At 49.8% G+C, this 23711-nt stretch overlaps 1 protein-coding gene across 2 annotated transcripts in view; it reads right to left on the bottom strand.

Moving 5' to 3' along the window:
- Window positions 1-12049, bottom strand: part of LOC137518051 (acid-sensing ion channel 1C-like) — a 71795-nt gene extending 59746 nt beyond the window's left edge. Inside the window, exon 1 of one of the 2 annotated variants that reach the window (XM_068235258.1) lies at window positions 11225-12049. In XM_068235258.1, coding sequence (XP_068091359.1) covers window positions 11225-11755 — 531 coding nt within the window. In that variant the 5' untranslated portion in view covers window positions 11756-12049. The remainder of the gene's footprint in view (window positions 1-11224) is intronic. The other variant, XM_068235259.1, reaches the window with a different exon arrangement.
- Window positions 12050-23711: the final 11662 nt, after the last annotated feature.

Raw genomic sequence — 23711 nt, 5'->3', positions numbered from 1 at the left:
TGGACATCCAGGCTTTTTTGCATTGCTGAGTTCACCAGTGCTTGCTTTCTTTCTCAGGTTGTACCAAGCTGTAGATATTGCCACTTGTAACATAGTAACAGTTTCTCGGAATGTTTTTTTTTCTGTGTTCGCAGCTTAACCCTCCTGGCGGTATAAAAAAATCCGTCAAGAAGCAGCGCAGCAGTTTTTTTTTTTATTATATCATGTACCGAGCCCAGGGCTCGCTACATGATAGCCGCTGCTCAGCGGCATCCCACCGCCCGCTTCGATCGCTTTCGGCGATCTCCGATCAGGAAATCCCGTTCGAAGAACGGGATTTCCTGGAGGACTTCCCCCGTCGCCATGGCGGGATGACGTCACCGACGTCGGGACGTCATTGGGAGTCCCGAACCACCCCTCAGCGCTGCCTGGCACTGGTTACCGCCAAGGAGGTTAAAGAGAACCTGTGCTGAGTAAAAATATTTAAAATAAACACACGAGGTAACTTCAAATGAACATTACATAGTTACCTTGCCATCAGTTCCTCTCAGAAGCTCACTATTTTCTTCTGACAATAATCCCTTCCAGTTCTGACACTATTTTGTCAGATCTGAAATATATCAGTTGCTGTCAATAAAATATCAGTTGCTGTCAGTTATAGCTGAGAGGAAAACTGATGTACCAGGTAATGTCCATGTTTCCCTATGGCTCAAGTGGGCGATGTTACAGTTTAACTGTGTGCTGACCAGAAAGCTGTTATGGGTAATGGCCATTTTCAAAATGGAGGACGGAAAATTCCCTCGATCACAGTGAACAAATAGGACGCGGGACAGGAGAAAGACACTGAGGAGTAGACTACATGGAAGGTAAGTATGACTTGTGTATGCTTATTTTGACTTGCTGGCCCGGTTCACATTAGCGGTTGCTATCCGGAATCGCCGTGCCGGAGCCGTGCCGGAGCCGGACCGCATGCGGACCGGACGAAACGGACGCACGGCATAGCAATGAAAGTCTATGCGACCGTTCACATGCGTCCGTTTCGTCCGGACCGGAGCCGGACCGGATCCGGACTCCGGCGTCCGTTCCAACATGCGCTATTTTTTGGTCCGGCTGGTCCGGCTGACGTATCCGGACCGGAGCCGGAATGTTGCATCCGGCCAATGGAAACCAATGAGAACCGGAGAGCGCACAACACACTGGCTATAAAAACCGGATGTTATACCACACTTCCTATGCTGACTCTATGGTATGGTGGCCATTTTGGATGGGGACCACATGGCACCAGCGTTCACAGAGTGGAGCAGCAGTGACTTCATGCTGGAGCTGTTTGGCAGCAACATGTCTGACGATATGTCTGATAACGAGGGGGTGAGGCCCTACACATCAGAAGACCTCATCCTACAGGTGCAGCAGGTACCAGCCCTGTGGGACAAGGGGGATGCGGACCACAGCAACATCAAAAAATGCAGAGGCCTGTGGAAAAAAATTGCCAAGCTGTATGTGGAGGACTTTGAGCACTTGAGCAAGAGACAGCAAGGCACAGAGGGTATGTTGACTAGAAGTTTTTGGGGGGGCTTGTGGTTAGCTTGTGATGTATTCCACTTTTGCTATGGATTTGTGTCACCCACGTGTTGCCCACCCACCTGTTCCCCACCCACCTGTACCCCACCTGTGATGTATCCCACCCACCTGTGATGTATCCCACCCACCTGTGATGTATCCCACCCACCTGTGATGTATCCCACCCACCTGTACCCCACCTGTGATGTATCCCACCCACCTGTGATGTATCCCACCCACCTGTGATGTCTCCCACCCACCTGCGATGTACCCCACCTGTGCACATAAAACATACACAATGACCAATTATTAAACATCAATTTATTGCAAAAAAATTAAGACATTTAAAATCACTTAAAAACTTTAAACTCCAAAATAAACACATTTCAACAAAACATATTAAAAACCAAACATTCACCCTCGTCCTGGTGGTGTGGTAAAATAAAGTCTCAGTTGGTCCCTGTTCCGCAGTGACACTACCCTTGGCCTGGTTGCATACCTCCGCAGGGGCATTAGTGGAAGCACATTCGGGGGTTCCGGAGTCTCTCTTTCCTCCTGCCGCACAAAGTTGTGGAGGATGCATGCTGCCTTCACCACGACAACTGCGTTGCCCGGTTTCAGCAGCATGGGCGTGTGGAACACCCTCCACTTTGACACCAGGATCCCAAATGTGCACTCCACCATTCTCCTTGCACGGCTCAACCGAGCATTGAAGTGTAGCTGGCTGGCATCAAGTCCCCTGTCTGGGTAAGGACGCATTACATGGTCGGACAGGGCGAAGGCCTCGTCCCCCACAAACACATAGGGGTAGGCCGGTGCCCTTGTCCCAGGCCAGGGTCTGTCACGGGGGAGACGCAGTCTGCCTTCCTCCATCAGCCGGCAAAGGGTCGTACGCTGGAAAATTCCAGAGTCATTGGAACTACCGTACGACCCCACGTCCACGTACACAAACTTGTAGTCCGCATCTGCCACTGCCATTAGAACAATGCTGAAGTATTTTTTATAGTTGAAATAATGGCTGCCACTCCCCACGGGTTTCTGAATCCGGATGTGTTTCCCATCCAGTGCGCCAACACAATTAGGAAACTTGCACTCGGTCCAGAAGCCCTGGGCGATCTCCTCCCATTTCGTGGTGTCCGGCACAGGCATGTATCTGGCCCTCAGTCGCGTCCAAAGGATCCTCGAAGTCCTCACGACGATGCCTGCCACCGTGCTCTTCCCAATACGAAATGTGACATGTAGCGATGTATATGTTTGTCCAGTTGCGATGTACCTACAAGAGAAATAATCGAAATCAATTTTTCATGTCGTTACAGGAGAAAGGTTCAAGACAAGGTGGCGCAATATACGTGATGCATACGTGAAATGGCTACGGAAGAAAAAACTTGCCGAACGAAGTGGCAGTGGCGGGGGAAAGCGACAAAAAGACTACCAATTTGCCAAGCAATTGTCTTTCATCAATGCAAGCCTGGAACCTAGACTGTAAGTACCACTACTGTGGGCAGGAACTGAGAGCTCATTTACTACCATGACTTCGGCCATGTATTGCTATAAACTGGCCTCAATTCCCATGGCTAGCGAACTTTTCTCACAAGCTTTATCAAATGTTTGGTAGAAACGGTTGATAAAGTGTTTGCTAGCTCTGTGAATTGACGCCACATGCTGTTTGGCACACCAATAAATATTGTTTTTATCTACAGGACTGAAGACAATTTGGAGCAAGAGGAACCGACCCAGGAGGCACGGTTCAGCAGTGAGGAGAGCTTGGTGGATGATGACGTCGCCGATGTAACCTTTTTCCCCGAGGAGAGGAGTAGGAGGAGGGAGTCCTTAGCTATCCCAGCTCTCTCCTTTGATGATGACTTGGGAGAAGAGAGCTTGGATGTTGAGGTTGCAGGACCGAGTGTGGAAGAAGCTGCACCTCCACAATCGACCGCTATGGAAGCTCCAGGGGAACAAGAACAAAGTGAGGAGCACCGAGAGACTGCAGCACAACCAGCGCGCAGGGCAACCCCGACACAGGCCAGAGGACGGGAAGATGCTGCCACACCACCAGTGAGGACCACCACACCAGTGAGGCGTCGAGGTACCCTCCCCCCAACAAGGAGAGAGACAGAGTCCGAGATGTCCGGGGCTGTCTCCGGACTTCTCGGGATTCTTCAGAGCCACCAAACTCTCATAACCCGGCAGTTGCAAGATGAGGACAGGGGCCATATCATGGAGCAGTACAAGTCCCACATCACTTCACTGCAATGTGAGCTCGACGCTGTACATGGGCACTACAGGGACGAGCTTAAAATGATGCATGAGATGCACAGAGGAGAAATCGACCAACTGCGTGCGCAGCATCATCAGTCGGTGGGCCAGCTGCAGAACATGATGCAGCAAATGCATCAACAAAGCAAGGAACTACTGAAATTGCAGGCACACCCGTGTTTTCACACTGTGATGTCTCTAATACCATATTTGGAAAAGGTGCCTTCCCAAAACATGATGGCGTGCCATTCCACTTTGCTGGAGGTGATCAAACAGCACATGGACACGCCATTATTGCAACCACCAATTTTTAGACCCCCACAACCAACAGCGGTGCCCACCTGGCAATCATCACAGATGTACACCGGCTACAGAGGCAGTCAATATGGGCCACCGCTGTCAGGGTCCAGCTCATCCACGACCAGCACCCAAGAGAGTCCAGATTTCCAGGCAGCAACTCCCACCTTTTCTAGTAGTGGTGCCGATACAATTTGAAAAAAAAAGTCAAATTGTTCCTGGACATGCTCCTCTGAATACCTCCGATCCTCGGAGGAAGGATACCATCACAGGGCTTTTTAGCCCAACCTTTTCCCTGCCCCATCTCCTTCAACCAAGGTTCTGAGGTGTTCAGATGACCATGTCAGGGAACTTTTGGTTTTGCTGGACTTGAACTTTAGGGCCTGGTGTCCCCGAAAGACACTACCTGGGTCACAACCTTGTGCCTGTTGCACTGCACCTGTAGTCCTGCACCTGTGCCTTTGATTCCTCTTGTTCCTTACTTTGTTGTTCCTAATCACTTGCACAAGACCCTTGGAGCCATGGGTGAAGGACACCTTCACTGGTCGGTGAGAGGCCTAGCCTTTTCACTGACCTGTGTCCTTCATCCATGGCTCAGAGGGTCCTGTGCCAGTGGTTAGGTTTTAGAAGCACTAATAATTTAGGGCCTGGTGTCCCCGAAAGACACTACCTGGGTCACAACCTTGTGCCTGTTGCACTGCACCTGTAGTCCTGCACCTGTGCCTTTGATTCCTCTTGTTCCTTACTTTGTTGTTCCTAATCACTTGCACAAGACCCTTGGAGCCATGGGTGAAGGACACCTTGACTGGTCGGTGAGAGGCCTAGCCTTTTCACTGACCTGTGTCCTTCATCCATGGCTCAGAGGGTCCTGTGCCAGTGGTTAGGTTTTTGAAGCACTTCAATTTATTAGGGCCTGGTGTCCCCGAAAGACACTACCTGGGTCACAACCTTGTGCCTGTTGCACTGCACCTGTAGTCATGCACCTCTGCCATCGGTTCCTCTTGCTCCTCACTTTGTTCTTGTTCCTAACCACTTGCACAAGACCCTTTGAACCATGGATGAAGGACACCTTGACTGGTCGGTGAGAGGCCTAGCCTTTTCACTGACCTGTGTCCTTCACCCATGGCTCAGAGGGTCCTGTGCCAGTGGTTAGGTTTTTGAAGCACTTCAATTTATTAGGGCCTGGTGTCCCCGAAAGACACTACCTGGGTCACAACCTTGTGCCTGTTGCACTGCACCTGTAGTCATGCACCTCTGCCATCGGTTCCTCTTGCTCCTCACTTTGTTCTTGTTCCTAACCACTTGGACAAGACCCTTTGAACCATGGATGAAGGACACCTTGACTGGTCGGTGAGAGGCCTAGCCTTTTCACTGACCTGTGTCCTTCACCCATGGCTCAGAGGGTCCTGTGCCAGTGGTTAGGTTTTTGAAGCACTTCAATTTATTAGGGCCTGGTGTCCCCGAAAGACACTACCTGGGTCACAACCTTGTGCCTGTTGCACTGCACCTGTAGTCATGCACCTCTGCCATCGGTTCCTCTTGCTCCTCACTTTGTTCTTGTTCCTAACCACTTGCACAAGACCCTTTGAACCATGGATGAAGGACACCTTGACTGGTCGGTGAGAGGCCTAGCCTTTTCACTGACCTGTGTCCTTCATCCATGGCTCAGAGGGTCCTGTGCCAGTGGTTAGGTTTTTGAAGCACTTCAATTTATTAGGGCCTGGTGTCCCCGAAAGACACTACCTGGGTCACAACCTTGTGCCTGTTGCACTGCACCTGTAGTCATGTACCTCTGCCATCGGTTCCTCTTGCTCCTCACTTTGTTCTTGTTCCTAACCACTTGCACAAGACCCTTTGAACCATGGATGAAGGACACCTTGACTGGTCGGTGAGAGGCCTAGCCTTTTCACTGACCTGTGTCCTTCACCTATGGCTCAGAGGGTCCTGTGCCAGTGGTTAGGTTTAGAAGCAATAATAATTTAGGGCCTTTTGTCCCCAAAAGACACTACCTGTAGTCCTGCTCCTCTGCCATCGGTTCCTCTTGCTCCTCACTTTGTTCTTGTTCCTAACCACTTGCACAAGACCCTTGGAGCCATGGATGAAGGACACCTTGACTGGTCGGTGAGAGGCCTAGCCTTTTCACTGACCTGTGTCCTTCACCCATGGCTCAGAGGGTCCTGTGCCAGTGGTTAGGTTTTTGAAGCACTTCAATTTATTAGGGCCTGGTGTCCCCGAAAGACACTTGGGCAGCTATGCCCTGCAACTCTTCCAGCACAAAGTTGGTGGTTGGTGTTCCTTAAAACTGACCGGGCTATACCATAGATATGTTATTTTTTTGTCTTCCATGTTGGAAGAATGTTTCCATGTTGGAAAGTGGTTGTTTTTGCAATAAAAAATTTTGTTTTTACATACCTCAGTGTGATGAGTAGTTGTTCTTGTGGTGTGACTGCTCTCCTGAACGTGGTATCCTTCTTCCTAAGGTCATCCTTCACCATCTCCAAAAGGGTATCAAACCTGTCAGGAGATGTAAAGGAAGAAGCTGTAAAGTATGTTGTGGGACAAGGTGTTGGGTGGAGGATGGGGGAGGTGTGTTTACAGAGGTTTGGGAGTGTTGTGGAGGGTGGGGGTGTAGTGTATAGCTAGGTATACAGGGGTGTGGGGGTCAGGGTGGTGTGTTTAGCTAGGTATACAGGGATGAGGTGTTGTGGGGGTGAGGGTGGGGTGTTTAGGAATGGTGGGGGTTGGTGTATTTAGGCCTATATACTTACAGGGGAATAGACATCCGAGTGTAGCTGTAGAACTTCTGTGGGTGTCGTCTGAGGTCCCGGTAGAGGGCCTGGAACTCTCCCTTCCTCTGCCTCCTGGCTAGTAGAGGGTGCACCCACCATCTCCTGCGAGGAGCACGCCTTCTCCCAACATAGTAGTAGGTAAACAACAGGAAGGAGAGAATTCCCAGGTAATAAGCGTAAAAAATGACTGGATCCATGGTCCCAACTGTTGTCTCTGTATCCAAGGATGGTCTCCACACATCCAGCTGTCTCCAACAATGACCCCAGAGCTTCTGCTGACCTCCCAGAACCCCAGGTATTTATACAGGTTGTTATCTCTTTAAGAATCCGGATCCGGACCGCAACCGTGTTCATACCGCACGGAAACCGTATGCAACCGGACCGGATCCGGACAGGAACCGTACGGTTCAGGTCCGATCCGGCTCCGGTGCGGTCCGGACATCCGGTGCGATTTTCGCAAAACCGCAAGTGTGAACGGGGCCTAAATTTTCGTTTCAGGTTTTCTTTAAGGATGGCTTTTTTCACATACATGGAGAGTTTCATTGACCGCATATTGTCTGTTAACAGAAAAATCTTCCATATGTAAGCACCACATCTCAAATCAACTCCAGGCCTTTTATCTGTTCATATAACGATGGACTTGCTCACACCTACCTATGAAATAGCCTTTGAGTCAATTAGCCAACTACTTTTGTGCACCTGAAAAAAGTGACTGTGTTATAAAAAAGCTTTAGTTGCCTCACATTTTTATGCAATTGTTTTGTTCACCCCACTGCATTAACTTCTTGAGGATTGCGGTCTTAACCCCCCCCCCCCCCCCCCGTCACAAGGCCATTTTTTGCTAATTGGCCACTGCAGCTTTAAGGCCTTGCTGCAGGGCCGTACAATTCAGCACACTAGTGATCCCCCTCCACCCCTTTTTTCTGCCCGCCAACAAAGCTTTCTGTTGTTGGGCTATGATCACTCCCTGGGTGTTTATTTTATTTTTTTATAAATAATTATGTCTTTATTTCTTAAATAAAAGAACATATTTTTAAAATAATTTTGTATCCCTCCCTCCCCCCCCGCCAGCCAATCAGCGTGAGCGACTGCATTTTTAAGCACCGGTGAGTTTTAAAAATCACCCTAAAAGCGCCTGTGCAATGATTCCCTATGAGATTGTTCACATCTGAGCGGTTTGATTCCGATCCGCTTACCAAAGCGCTGCCTGTACCATTTTTAGGGCGATTTGCACAATGGAAGGTATAGGGAAATCGCAAAATGCTTGAAAAAGCGCTTGGTATAGCGATTTCCCAAACGCTTTTAAGAATAAATACATTGTATATTTTATGACTGGGTCAAAGAGTTCACTTCCTGACTTGCGTCAGGAAGCGAAAAAACAAATCGCTCTGCAAAAGCGATTTACAAAAAATTGCAACTCACAAGTAAGTGGCGGGAGGGGGAAAAAAATTGAAAATTGCTGGTGTCATCGATTTCGATTTTAGATGTGACCAAAGCCTCAAACTGTGACCAAAGCCTTGCAAATTAAGCAGTGATGCATTGTGGGAGACATGAGATGTTCACTCCGACCTGAATAAGCGCAAATACCTTCTGTATTAAGACGGCAAGTTTATGTTTTGCATTGTGTTTTTTGTAAGGAGGATTTTTTTTGTACTTTTTAGCCCCTTACACGCTCTTAGGAGTTCTGGTTCACCATTAGCTTGCTGGACAATCTGTACCTCTGGGTGTTTCAAGTCTTACCCAATATAACCACATTTATCCATGCCATGCACTGATGAGGATCAACCAGTCCAAAACTGTCTGTATGAATGTTAGCTAGGCCGCCATCAGAATTTTCGGGGCCCTATACTAGGCAAACCTCCCCAAATCACAACCTGATAGGTAAATTGTTGTAGCGAGCAGGTAGTGATAGGCAGATTTGGCGGCGGGTTTGCCGGAGGATAGAACCGGATCAGAGCTGGAACCTGCTGCACTTCCCCTAACCCTGCTGCGGGGTGGCAACACCCACTGGATTGCTGCTGTGCCCGATGCTGCTGTCCCCTCCTCACCCCCTTCCACCAAACTGACCCAGTGTGCCATGAAGGACAGATATCGGCCTGTCCCGAACCGGCTGCTCCATGAGTCCATTGTCACATGGACCCGCTCACCCACCGCATGATCAAGCCCACGTTCCACGTTGGTCTTTACAAACTGGTGCAGTGTTGGGATGGACAAGCGTGCGAAGTAGTGCCGGCTGGGGATTGGCCAATCCGGCGCTGCACACTGCAGGAGCGCACGCATCTGGCTCCCCTCCTGCACAAACGAGTACGGGAGGAGCTGGGAGGACATGGTCCGTGTAAGCAAGCTGTTCAGCTGGCATCTTCGACAGCTGCCGGGAGGCTGAGCCCTGACCACGAAGGACTCGCTCAGCAGGGTCTGGTGGCGTTTTTGGCTTGCACGGGAAGCCGAGGAGGGAGCAGAGGAGACCACTGAGGAGGACTGTCTGCCTGAACAGGCCTCAGCGTCGGCAGGAGTGGCAAAGGGGGTTATGGTGCTCTGACCACTACAAGCGCCAGCGCCAGCTTCCTTCAGCCTCTTGAATGCCTCATGCTCATGTTTGTGCTTTTTGGCCAGATGGTTGATGAAGCTGGAGGTGCCATAGTTGGAGGGGTTACACCCCCTGCTCAGCTTCACATGGCACACATTACAAGTCACAAACTGGCTTTCCACTGAGGGCAGATGAAAAAACTGCCAGATTGGAGATTGCAATTTCCCCTTACGCCCAGAATGGGATGCTGCTGCTGCTGATTTTCTTCCTGTGGTGGTTGGGGCCTGGGGTTGAGTGGTGCGGCTGGTGGTAGTAGTGGCAGATGAAGCAGCAGGCTGTGGGTCATGCATTCCATGCCCACTGCTGCTCCTGCGAATGTCAGTGATGCTGATCCTCTGTGCCAGATCCACTGACGCATCCTCCTCCTCAGAGTCAGAGCTGACATCCCCCTCCTGTGGATGGTAGTCCTCCTGGTCCTTCATCCCATCATCAACATCATACTCCTCCTCCTCGAACAACTGCTGGGATGATGACCCCGCCCCAAACTCCTCTTCTGCTGACACATCATGGACGGACTCCCCCCCCCAACAACCACCATCAACATCTCAGACTCCTCCACAAAGCCCATTGCGCCCAGAATGTCTTTTGTAGAGCTGGTGGTGGCTTGCTCGTCATTCACCATCAGCTGCATCACAGGCGCGGCGTCTTTCTCCTCCAATTTGCGCAGCCAACCCTGCTTGAAAATGGCCGCTACACCCTGCTGTGCCTCTGCAGCGTGACTCCCCTAAAAGCTGGACGGCCAGTGGCTAGCGGCTGAATGGAGACTGACGCGGCTGCTGACGGAGGCCGCAATGTTGCTCCCTCTCGTCTTGGCCTTGCTGACCCTCCCCCGGCTGCCAGTGCCAGACATAGTACAAGATATGTGATGTCACAGATGATGTGGGGTACTTGTACTTTATTAATATCGGGCTTGGACTTTGAATAAAATCAGCACAGAGTGACAGACAGCAGAGTAGAAAAAGACACACTGACACTGCTCAGCAGCACACCAGCACTGCAGTAATCTGAAGTAGCTACACAGTACTACTCTCTAACAACTAACTAGCACTGCAGTAACTACACATTAAAGGTCCGTACACACGCCGGACTTTAGGCAACGACGGGTCCGTCGTTGCCTCCCGCTGGGTGGGCGTGCCAGCGACAGTCCGGCGTGTGTACGCTCTGTCGTCAGACTGATACGGCTGTTTCTGAGCGATCCGCCCGGCGGATCGCTCAGAAACAGCCGTATCAGTCTGACGACAGAGTGTACACACGCCGGACTGTCGCTGGCACGCCCACCCAGCGGGAGGCAACGACGGACCCGTCGTTGCCTAAAGTCCGGCGTGTGTACGGACCTATACACAGTAATCCTACCTATACTGTAGCTAAGGCTAATAGCAAGCCAGCAGCAGGAGGCTAAATCTTCCTGGGTGAGGGTGATGAGGGAAATATCTGTGAATTTTATAAAATGCCCAGAATTCTTGCTTTGATTACAGGAGAGTTAGGTATAAGCAGTTACTGTTAATACTACTCCTGTGGTCAAAATTACCATCATGAAGGTCCTGGAGCCATGACCAGGGTATAGTGCTACAGCGCCAACAAGGAATGCAGATTACCTCACACTCTTCCATCACACATAGAAAGGCTGGTAAAGAGGCACCAAGGACTTAGCCTGTTACACTACACAACTCAAAATCAAGACTCACAACAGAATCAATACTCAAAAAGAAAAAAAGAAGACTCAAATGAAAAGATTCAACAGCAGCTAGATACTCACCACAGAGAAGTTTCTGGCTTCGCAGGGAATTTTCCGATAGGTACAATCTAAGATCATCTCATCCATAGAGTGGCCAGTTCGGTCGAGGAACTCAAGCATGTCGAACTTATTTGTGGATTTGTGGGCCTCGATTCCCAGAGCTCTCTTCACCTCTTCAAGATTTTTGTCCATTCCCAGCAGTTCCTTCATCCAGAAGAGATCATTCCCATTCAACTTGGAGGCGCGGAAACGGTTGTAGTTACAGATGGTGACAGCCGGGAAGGTCATTAGTTGGCTCTCCTGCACATCCAGGGTTGTGACATGGTGATATTCTGAATAGTAGTTGATCCGATCGGCCACTTGGAAGAGAAAGCAGATGAGGGATACCAGGAAGGCACAAGCCCAAAACACTCGTCGTGGGGTCACCCCTCCAGGCAGGAAGATGTGGCTGATTCCATGGAGAGTGGAGTTACTAGCAAAGGTGGTGAGGTCAGAAGCTTTGTCATTGTTCTCCTCTGCCTCGGATCCTTGTGGTGGTTCCAGGATATCCATGATAATCTGGGATTGATCTGTGTGGGGACAGAGGCACTAAATGGTCTGTGGATCCCAGGAAGTGCCTCCAACTTGCCCCTCCAGCTTTGATGGGATGGGAAGGAAGGGTCTTAAAATAAATGTCCTGGATGAGGTGTGACCGAACAATGCAGTAGGAGAAAACAGTGGACATCCAAGTGTCTCTGATGGGATGCTGCAAAAGTTTTGTGTTTGTTGCTCTGCGGTCTCTGAGTAAGTAGGAGGGGATTAGCCAGAAACCCAACACTTTGAATTTTATGTCCCATGTGGCCTGGAGAAGGGGGAGCTACAGAACTAGAGAAACAAACTGTAAAATGAAAGACATCTTGAGACGGCCGGAAGAGATAATGAGGGACAACCTAAAACAGTACAAATACTGTAGCATATGTAGCAATACTATAGACTTGCCTGCATTACACACAATGGCAAAAGTCAGCCAGGAGTCATGGATACCACTGTGGTCCTGTAGCTGGAAGTGCTCTGTGTTTGCATATATAAACTATAAACAGCAGAGCAGTATCATGCAGAGCGCATGTAAATCCAGCAGAGAGGAGAAAGCATGCAGCAATGTTCCTATTAGGCAGCACGGTGGCGTAGTGGTTAGCTCTCTCTTGCCGTGCATTGCTGGGTCCCTGGTTCAAATCCCAGCTGGGGCACTATCTGCAGGGAGTTTGTATATTCTCCCCATGTCTGTGTGGGTTTCCTCTGGGGATTCTGGTTTTCTCCCACATACCAAAAAACATACAGATAAGTTAATTGGCTTCCCCTTAAAAATTGGCCCTAGATTACGCTACAGGATACATACATAGGACTATGGTAGGGATTAGATTGTGAGCCCCTCTGAGGGACAGTTAAGTGAGAAGACTATGGGCTTGATTCACAAAGCGGTGCTAACTGTTAGCACGCCTGTGAAAACCCCCTTAGCATGTCTAAACGAGCTTTTCACACGTAAAACTTTACGCGCGCACTGCACAGAGCGCAGGGCGCTCCGCGCGAAGTGCCCATTAAAGCCTATGGGACTTAGCGCGCGCATAGGACTTTGCGCGTGGTACTTAGCGCGCGATCTGATTCAGAAATTCGGTGCTAACCTACTTAGCACCCTGGTTAGCACGTCTAAAGACTTTAGGCGTGCTAAGTAGGTTAGCACCGCTTTGTGAATCAAGCCCTATATACTCCGTGCGGTAGATGTCGGAGCTATATAAATACCAAATATATGTATTGGTAGAGTCCTTGGTTAACTAAGAATGTGCATGGTCCCTTTAAAGAATAAGTGACACCAATGCTAACCTACAAATAAAAACACTTATATAAGTAGATAAATACCAGTTCAGTAGTTCTACTTACATAACAGATGTATTGCACTGTCCACATTATGATTCCTGTGAATTTTAAAAATTAACTTTGACCTCCTGACATAATTTCCTCCTTCACTCTTTTTTTCTCCTCTTGCTAATTGTGTATTAATTACCTGCCCTCCTCTCAAGACCCATACACACGGGGTACGGCCGTCGCCGCAGTCATGTGGCACGCGCGTGTTGCGGCGACAGGTCGCCCGTGTGTTTAACGCGCGAACCCGAACCGTCGCCCGTCCGTCGGAGCTGTCGCCAGGCGATTGACATGTTCAATCGCCGGCTACAGCTGTCGCCGCGACTTCACCGGAACTGTCGCTAGTCCCGCGTGAGTACGCGTGCTAGCGACAGGAGATCTACGCGAGTGAATGGAGCATCCGGCCGGGGGATGCTCCATTCACAAACAGCTTCCGCCGCGTCTCTGCCTTTCTGGCGAGACATGTGGACAGCTGTCGCCGGCAGGGAGCTGTCGCTCCCTGTTCACGTGCGCGCATGCTACGGGGGACAATTGTCCCCCGTGAGTATGTAGCTTCAGAGTCTCCCATTGATGTCTATACTAGGAAGTGTACTGTCTTATGTCATTAGAACAAACAACAAACAAACAAACACAGAACATTTATATTGCGCTTTTCTCCTGGCGGACTCAAAGCGCCAGAGCTGCAGCCACTAGGACGCGCTCTATAGGCCGTAGCAGTGTTAGGGAGACTTGCCTAAGGTCTCCTACTGAATAGGTGCTTGCTTACTGAACAGGCAGAGCCGAGATTCAAACCCTGGTCTCCTGTGTCAGAGGCAGAGCCATTACACCATCCAGCCACCATTAGAAGGAAGGGGAAATAAAGGGAAGAGGAATATATTATAGATAAAAAGACCCCCCAGCATGCAACTGTTTGGCAATGGCAATTAAAGTGCCAGTGCTCCTAAGGTATGTGATAACTCCAAACCATAAGAGCAGAAAAAGTTTAGAAAATTTTAAATTCAGGATTGGCATATTTATCACTTAATACACTCACACCAGTTGCTGTTGAAATTAGATTTTTATGGTGACAATCCCACTTTAAGAATTTTTTTTTATTGTAACGGTACATGAATATGTTATATATCTAATAGCGGAAAGAAACCCAGCATTTCTTCTTTTCTCTAAAAAATTATTTACAGCATATTATATACAACCAGCATTCGAAGGGTTACACACAGAATGTGAACGTTCAGTGCAGAGAAATCTGGACTCATCCTAAGTGTAGATAACGTTATCTTGTGTTTACTTAATTGTATCAAGTGAGGAATGTGACACATTCTCTGACTGTGGAGAAGCTCCTGGACACAGACAGGAACAAAGCATTTCTGCCTTCAATACATAATTAATAAAACCAGTTATAAATAAAATGCAAAGGCAGCTCTCAAAGCAAAAAACTGTACTCTTGGGAACTTGTAATTTCTAAATGAATAATAATACTTATGCACAAATGCAAATATAATAACCGTATGGCCAGGCACGTGCACAGGGGGGTTCTCTGGGTGCCCAGGCACCCCCCTTTTTAAAATATTCAAAAAAAAAAGCCCCTCTCGCTGCTCAAAATAAGCCCCGCCCCTGGTCGCGATAAGCCCCGCCCACCCGCGGGAAGTTCCGCCCCCGCCTGGGACACTTTCAAGTGAAGAGGCCCAGACAGAAATCCTAGTGTGGCATACTGACCTCTCCCTCCACCTAGGACCCATACTGACCTCTACCTGTACCTAGTACCCACAGTGACCACTCCCTCCACCTAGGCTAAGACCCATACTGACCTTTCCCACCCCAGTACCCACAGTGACATCTCCCTTCCCAGCACACACAGTGACCTCTCGCTCCACCTAGCACCCACAGTGACATCCCCCTTACCCAGCACCCACAGTGACCTTTCCCTCCATCTAGCACCCACAGTGACCTCTCCCTTCCCAGCACTCACAGTGACCTCTCCCTCCACCTACCACCCACAGTGACCTCTCCCTCCCCAGCACCCACAGTGACCTCTCCCTCCCCCCAGCACCCACAGTGACCTCTCCCTCCACCTAGCACCCACACTGACCTATCCCTCCCCCAGCACCCACAGTGATTTTTCCCTCCCCCAGTGGCTACCTTCCTGTCCCTTGCAGCACCCATAGGGACGTCCCATCCCAAAAGCAGCACCTACAGTGACCTCTCCCGTTGCCAGCTCCCATAGTGGCCTCTCCCAACACCCAGCATCCACTCCCTCCTCCAGTAACCACACTGACTTCTCCCAGCACCCACAGTGACCTCCCCTTCCCAGGGCCGCCATCAGAAATTTTGGGGCCCCTCACACATCATCAGGCCTAGGCCATCCTCCATGGGCCCACCCACTGGTTTCTGTGCCCGCCCACTAGCCACCCCAGCCTACCAGTATAGGTAGCCTGGTATGGGTAGTGCACCAGTATAGGTTAGCCAGGTACAGGTGCCCCCAGTATAGGTAGCAAGCTATAGGCGCCCCAGTATAAGTAGCCAAGTATAGGTGGTGCCCCAGTATAAGTAGCCAGGTACAGGTGGTTTCCTCAGTAAAGGTAGCCAAGTATAGGTGGTGCCCCAGTATAGGTAGCTAGGTATAGGTGGTTCCAGCCCCAGTATAGGTTGCCAGGTATAGGTGGTGGCCCAGCATAGGTAGCCTGTAGCCAGATGTAGGTGGTGCCCCAGTATAGAGTGTCCGCTGTAGCGGGCTCATTTAATTGCTCCCCACATTCAAGCGCTGATGTCACTCTCAGTGCTGGAACGCGGTGTGCTGCAGTCAGCACATGCGGCCCTTCCAGCGCTTTGTGGGGGGCCAGGGCCCCCAGCTGACCTGGCCCCTCACTGCAGTGTCAGTTGTCCCCCTCTGATGGCTGCCCTGCCCCTTCCTTCAGCACCCATACTGATCTCTTCCTTCCACAGCACCCACGGTAGCGTACCCTTCCCCCAGCACCCACACTGACCTCTACCTCCCTTAGCAGCAACTATGCCATTCATAGCAGCACCCATAGTGACCTCCCACCCCCTGCACCCACAATGACCTCTACCTCCCGAGACCCACAGTGACCTCCCCTAAAGGACCCACAGTGACCTCCCTTTCCTCCAGCACCCATACTGACCTTTACCTTCCACAACACCTACAGTTACTTCTCCCCCCAGCACCTACAGTGACCTACCCTTCCCCCAGCAACCACACTGACCTCTACCTCCCCTAGCAACAACTATGCCATTCATAGCAGTACCCACAGTGATCTCCCACTCCTTGCACCAAAAACAATCCCACCAATATTCAGCACCCACATTACACTCAACCAGTAACCCCCACTATAGCAAGCACCCAGTACTTGCACCAAGCACCCTGCACCCAATACTCACATCCGGCCTCAATATGGCACTTAGTACCAGGCATGGTCGGAAGAGCCAATTTCCGATTCCGCGGTAATTCCGCATACCGCCACTACCGAAATTCCGCTTCCGCTACATTCCGGTGGAATTCCGCTACATTCCGCGGTATTCCGCCACGTGCACTTTCCGTATTTTTAAACGGACTTCCGTAATTTTTAAACGGATTTCCGTAAATTTAGGAGGAAACACTCAATCGCTCATTTGAAATATCTATTGTTAATAAAGTTGATTTGTATTTTGTAAATTTGGATAAAAAAAATGTTGAAACCGTTATTTTAGCGCAGTAACTCTCCGCTGATTATGATTGGTCAACTCATTCCGCATCTCCTGATTGGTCAATTCATTCCGATTCCGATTTTGCCGGAATTCCGAATTCCGGATTGCAAATTCCGAATTCCGGATTGCAAATTCCGAATTCCGCGGAACCATGCGGAAACCCCAATTCCGGCGGAATTTCGGAATTTTAGCTTCCGCGGAATTCGGAAGCCCATGCCTGCTTAGTACTTGCATCAAACAGCCACATGACACCCAATACCTGCACCCCTTCACCCTATAGCTGGCACCCAGTACTCACACCTACATGGCACAGTACTTGCACCCAGCCCTAACATGGCACCCACTACTCACACCTGCACACAGCCTCCACATGGCACCCACTATCTGCACCCACATAACTAGTACTAACATCCAAAGTACCTGCACTCAGAACCCACATGACACAATGCCCAACCATAGCTAGCACCCAGGCATGGCACCAAGTATTTGCACCTATAGTATGTGATACCCAGTACCTGCACCCAACACCCACATGTTTCATCTGTAGTAGTTCCAGTTGCACTAAGCCTCCACTTGGTGTCCAGCACCCACACCAAGCACTCACGTATGACATCCAGTACTTGCACCCAGAACTCACAAGGGATTGAGTACCTGCAATCAACACCTACATGATGGTTAATACACACGCATACAGCCAGAATCCACATGACACCCTGTGCCAGCACCCAAAACCCACATGGCACCCAGCATCTGCCTTTAGCACCCACATGACAACAAATACCCCACTAGCCAGCACCCAGCACCCATATGTCACCATGTACTCACTCCCAGTAGCCACTTGGCACTCAGTATTTGCACCTAAGACCCACATACCCCCATAATCAACACGCACATGGCACAGTACTCAAACGTCACCAAGTTCCAAAGCCATTATATGCACCTATTCCCAGTCCATGACCAGCAACCAAATAGCACCCAGTGCCCATCCTTGGTCCGAACCCATATGAGACTCCGTACTCTCCCATGGCACACATCCAGACCACACATGGCACTCCCTACTCACTCATGTCCAACACTCACATGGCTCCCTGTACCAATTTATTTATTTATTTATTTATTTGTTGTATTTATAAAGCGCCAACATATTACGCAGCGCTGGACATTAATTTAGGTTACAGACAATATTTAGGGGTGACAAACAGCAAAATGACAATACAGGAATACAAGAAAACCAGATCACACAGCACAGTATGAGTACAAGGTAATGCTTAGTCAGTCACTGGATGGGAGCATGGAGTTAGGCAAGTTAGGTTCACTCAAATGCATAGCATGGGTGCACAGTAATAGAGGTGCATGATCAGGTAGGACACAAAAGGAGTGAGGACCCTGCCCAAAGGCTTACAATCTAGAGGGAGAGGTAGGGACACGAGAGGTAGGGGACCAGAGTTCGGCTGTGGGTTTAGAGCAATTGTGAGGGGTGGTAGGCAAGAGTGAAAAGGTGAGTTTTGAGGGCCTTCTTGAAGGTGTTGAAGGAGGGGGCTGCCCTAATGGGTGGAGGTAGGGAGTTCCATAGTGTCGGAGCGGCTCTTGAGAAGTCTTGGAGGCGTGCATGGGACTGGGTGATGCAGGGAACGGTCAGGCGAAGTTCATTGGAGGAGCGGAGTGAGCGGCTTGGTGTGTATCTCTGAGTAAGATCAGAAATGTAGGTTGGACAGGTTTTGTGGATGGATTTGTAGGTCAGACACAATATCTTGAATCTGATTCTGGACTGGATAGGAAGCCAGTGGAGGGATTCACGGAGGGGAGCCGCCCTGGTGGAGCGATGGGAGGAGTGGATAATTCTGGCAGCCGCATTCATGATGGACTGCAGTGGGGCTATTCGGGTCTTAGGGAGTCCAGACAGAAGGGCATTGCAGTAGTCGAGGCGGGAAATTATGAGGGCATGGATGAGGAGTTTGGTGGTGGCAGGGGTCAGGAAAGGGCGAATCTTACAGATGTTACGAAGGTGGAAGTTGCAGGACTTTGTGAGGTTTTGGATGTGGGGAGTGAAGGAGAGTGCGGAGTCCAGGGTGACACCCAGACAGCGGGCTTGAGAGGTAGGGTGAATAGTAGTGTGGTTAACAGTGACCTGCACATCTGGGAGGTCCAGGGATGACCGGGGTGGGAAGATCATAAATTCCGTTTTGTCTAGATTTAGTTTTAGGAACCTAGCGGACATCCAGGAGGAGATGGCAGATAGGCAGGAGGAGACCTTGTCCATGGTAGTGGTGGATATGTCAGGGGTGTGGAGATAGATTTGGGTGTCATCTGCATACAGATGATAGTTAAAACCCATGGAGGAGATAACGTTGCCAATGGAGGATGTGTATAGGGAGAACAGTAGGGGGCCAAGGACCGAGCCTTGGGGGACTCCCACTGAGAGGTGGTTGGGGGTGGACGAGGACTCATTGAAGGAGGTCGTGAAGGAGCGGTTGGAGAGGTAGGATGAAAGCCAGGTCAGGGCGAGATCGTGAATGCCCATGGATTGGAGGGACTGGAGGAGTAGGGGATGATCTACTGTATCAAAAGCTGCTGAAAGGTCAAGGAGGAGGAGAATGCTGTATTTACCTTCAGCTTTAGCTAAGGCAAGGTCATTGACCACTTTTGTGAGAGCCGTTTCGGTTGAGTGGGCAGGCCGAAATCCAGATTGCAGTGGGTCTAGTAGTGAGTTGGCATTGAGGTACTGGGTCAGGCGTTTGTGAACCAGACGCTCAAGGAGTTTTGAGGCGAAGGGGAGGAGGGAGATCGGGCGGTAGTTGGAGGGTAGCGAGGGGTCGAGGGAGGGTTTCTTGAGCAGAGGCAGTACAGTGGCCTGCTTGAAGTCTGAGGGGAAGGTGCCTGTGGATAGGGAGAGGTTAAACATGGTAGTGAGGACTGGGGCCAGATCCGTGAAGTGAGGCTGAAGTAGATCAGAAGGGATAGGGTCAAGGGGGGAGGTAGTGGTATGGGAAGTCTGCAGTAGGTGGTTGACCTCCTCAGTGGTAGTAGGAGTGAAGGAGGTGAGGGGAGGATAGGGTGGAGAAGGAGTAGGTTGTGAGCAGGTGGGAGGTGAAGATTGAAGATTGGATATTTCCTGACGGATGGAGACTATTTTGTTGGTGAAGTGTGTGGCTAAATCTGTGGCAGAGAGGGAGGAAACAGAAGGTGGGGGGGTGGGTTTAAGCAGGGAGTTGAAGGTGCTAAAAAGACGCCGGGGATTGGAAGCTTGTGCTCCGATGAGCTTGGTAAAGTATTCCTGCTTCGCATGAGCAAGGGCAGTGTGGAACTGCTGCAGGTTAGTTTTGTACTGTAGGAAATCCTGGTTTAGTCGAGTTTTCCGCCATTTTCGTTCAGTGGCGCGTGTTTCCCTCTGGAGGTTGCGAGTATGGGTAGTGCGCCAGGGCTGGGGGTTAGGGGGTCGGTTGCGGCGGAATATTGGTGGAGCAGCTCTCTCTAGGGCTGATGAGAGAATTTGGTGATACTGAGCTGCAGCAAGATTAGGACAGGTTAGGGTGGGGAGAGTGGAGGATAGGCCATGGAGGGAGTCAGCAAGGACGCCAGGGTTGAGCTTGCGTAGGTCTCGCTGCCATCGACCAGGTGGGTGGGCGGGTAGTTTGGAGGTGCCTTCCGTGAGGAGGTTGAAGGCGAGAAGGTAATGGTCTGAGGGTGGAAATGGTGCGATGTCGAGGTCTGCAATGGTGGTGGATTTAGTGAATATAAGGTCGAGAGTGTGACGTGCAGTGTGAGTGGGGGCGTTGGTGTGTTGTACTAGGCCATGTGAGTTGGCTATGGCGAGTAGCCGGGTCGCAACAGAGTTCTTGGGTTCATTGATGGGTATATTGAAATCCCCGAGGATGATGGTGGGGAGGTCAGAGGAGAGGATGTGTGGGAGCCAGGAGGCAAGGTTGTCGAGAAATTGTCGTGTGGAGCCCGGAGGGCGGTATAAGACTGCAACAATGGCTGGGAGGGGATTGTAGAGGCGGATAGTGTGGGCCTCAAATGATGTGAATTGTAGAGAGAAAGGTGGAGTGAGGACACGGAATGTGCAGGATGGGGAGAGGAGCAGACCCACCCCTCCCCCAGTCCTGTTGTCTGGTCTGGTGGTGTGACTGAGGTGAAGCCCCCCGTAGGAGAGGGCAGCCTCTGCGGCAGAGTCAGAGGGGGTGAGCCATGTCTCAGTGAGTGCGAGGATGGTGAGGGATTTGGAGAGGAAGAGGTTGTGGACCTCTGTAAGTTTATTGCGGACGGATCTGGCATTCCAGAGACCGCAGGGTAGGGGGAGCATGTGCTTGTGAGTGGGATGGATGGAAATGAGGTTGGGGCGAGGATGGGTGTTGAAGTTATTTGTGGACAGAGAGCTGTGAAGCGGGTCAGCAGGGGATGCTTGTCTGGCAGGAGGCTGTGGCCCAGGGTTAGGCGATATATCACCAGCAGCAAGTAAGAGTAGGAGGGAGAGAGTAAGCAAATGTGAATGGGATTTAAATGTTTGTGAGGTTTTTGAGCTGCTGGAGGGAGAGAGAGATTTCAGGAGAGCTAACAGTTCATGAGAAGCTGAGTAAGGTGAGCAAAGCAGAGCAGATGAAATGAATATGGAGTGAGGTACACTGGGAGGATGCATATTGCAATGCAACTTGTAGATGTTTGCAGACAGGCAGAACATAAGAAAAAGTGCAGTAAACATGGTAATTAGCACTCACATGGCACCCACTATTGTTTATCACCATCTGCTAATCATTCAGCACCCAATACTGCATAGCATCCACTGCAAATAAACACCCAATACAAACTAGACCTTGGTACCCAAAGCCAGCTTGATACAGACATAGGATCAGCATCAGAAAAGAAAAGCAATTGAATCAGGCACTGCAGTGATTGCTGTTTTAATGGTGTTTCAGATTGTGAATAAAATCACCATTGTTATTGCAAAAATTATGACATTCAAAAAGGTAGGTACAAAACATCATCATCTGTAGACAAATCGTCATGTGCAAACATCTTGTGCATTCAAACAGTTGCAAGAGGAAGATGTCCTACCATATCAAAAGGTGGCGGTGGTGGGTGCAGGGCAAAAACGGTAGCCTAACGGCCGTTTCGCACGGCGGTGCTTCTTCCGAGGCTGATCCACGTTTGTACACATGAATGCAATGACGTGCGTATTTCCGGCCGCATACGTAAAAACGTAAGCGTCAACCAGACGTTCACGCATCCAAAAGGAAAACGCGTTACCGTATGCGTAACAAATTACACGTCGGCGCAGACCATGCGTATCGGCATGGAACGCATGCGGACGCGTAACCGTATACGCATGCAATCTAAAAAAGAGGCGTATTCACCATCTTAAAGGAGCATATTGCTTCAGATTGCAAAATCAGTTGTAAGAAAAAGGGGGAGGGGGGCCGTTTGAGGCTAGCTGTGAAGTACAGTGACTCAAACGTGCATGTGGAACGTGAGATTGCATAAAAATGCCGAAAATGCGAGGGGAAGATAAAGGAGGAAAAAACTACTAGACGATGGAAGCAATTATTACAGGAATCATCATCCTCATTGCAAACCTGTTTGCATAAAATTGCAACATCTAAAATTACAGATCAAAAGTACATATTCAAACTTAAGGGATAATCTCAATGCATAGGTTGCTACAGCTATGGATCTAAAAAACATGCCAAATCGTTATGATCGTTAAAACCCAATGGGCCCAGGGCTTCACTTTTAATGATCAAAAGCGACTCTTTTCTTAATAGAAGTCGAGAGCGATCTCCTCCCCGTTTTGGAATCATAACCTGTGCCAGACCACAAAATTTTAACACGTTTGGGTTGCTTTCATGTGTTTGTCTGACATGCTCTATTAATCTCGTGTCGCCTTTACCGTTATCAACGGAACGCCAATGTTCTTGTATTCTCTCTTTTAAGGGGCGAGTGGTTTTGCCAATATAAAATCGGCCACAAGGGCACCACAGAGCATAAACCACGAATTTAGTATTACAAGTAATTAAGTCACGCACTGTCCACTGCAAGGCACCTACACGATAAGACGTGCCGGTACACATAAATTGGCAGTGGGAGCAAAATTGGCATCTGTGGTTGCCCTTCAGCCGACATCTTTGTAACCAATTCTCAATGGGACCAGGCGTGCACTCACTCCTAGTGACATGGTCTCCAATAGTGGGCGCATGCCTGAATGCCACCAAGGGGGAAGAGGGCAGCAAGGATTTCAGAATAGGGTCTTTAACTAGGACAGACCAGTTCTTTTTAATAACATTTCTAACTGTGTTGGCCATTTGTGTGTAGTTAAACGTAAAGGCAATTTTGTCATCGCATTTAGAATTGCGATCCTTGAACAGGAGGTCGTCTCGATTTTTTTGTAGGGCTCTATGGAAGGCAGTATCAAGTTCGTTCTCGGGATACCCTCTACTGCAAAGTCTTTTTTTCAGAGCATTTCCCTGAGTTACAAAGTCTTCCAATTCTGAGTTGTTTCTTCTCAGACGGAGGAATTGGCCATAAGGCAATGATTTAGTGACATGATCAGGGTGGAAGCTATCCCTTCGCAAAAGTGAGTTGGTAGCTGTGGGCTTGCGGTGCCCCCTCGCCACTAGGCGAGAACCGCAAACCCGCAGCTCCAAATCGAGGAAGGCAATTTTGTCGGGCCCATTTCAAACGTGAAGGCCATATTGACCTCATTCAGATTAAGATAATCTACAAATCGGGTAAACTCCGAAGGGGACCCAGACCAGAACACCAGGACGTCGTCCACATACCTGGACCATCTCCTGATACAGCTTCTGTAGGAATTACGTCTATTATAGACGCAATCCTCCTCCCAAGCTGCCAAAAATAAATTAGCGTAAGCGCATGCGACAGGTGTTCCCATTGCGGTACCTGACACCTGCATATACCA

This window comes from Hyperolius riggenbachi, chromosome 5 (assembly GCF_040937935.1).
Source record: "Hyperolius riggenbachi isolate aHypRig1 chromosome 5, aHypRig1.pri, whole genome shotgun sequence".
NCBI classification, from domain to species: domain Eukaryota; kingdom Metazoa; phylum Chordata; class Amphibia; order Anura; family Hyperoliidae; genus Hyperolius; species Hyperolius riggenbachi.
Note: the sequence above shows the minus strand (reverse complement) of the source record. Positions and strands in the feature narration are given on the sequence as shown.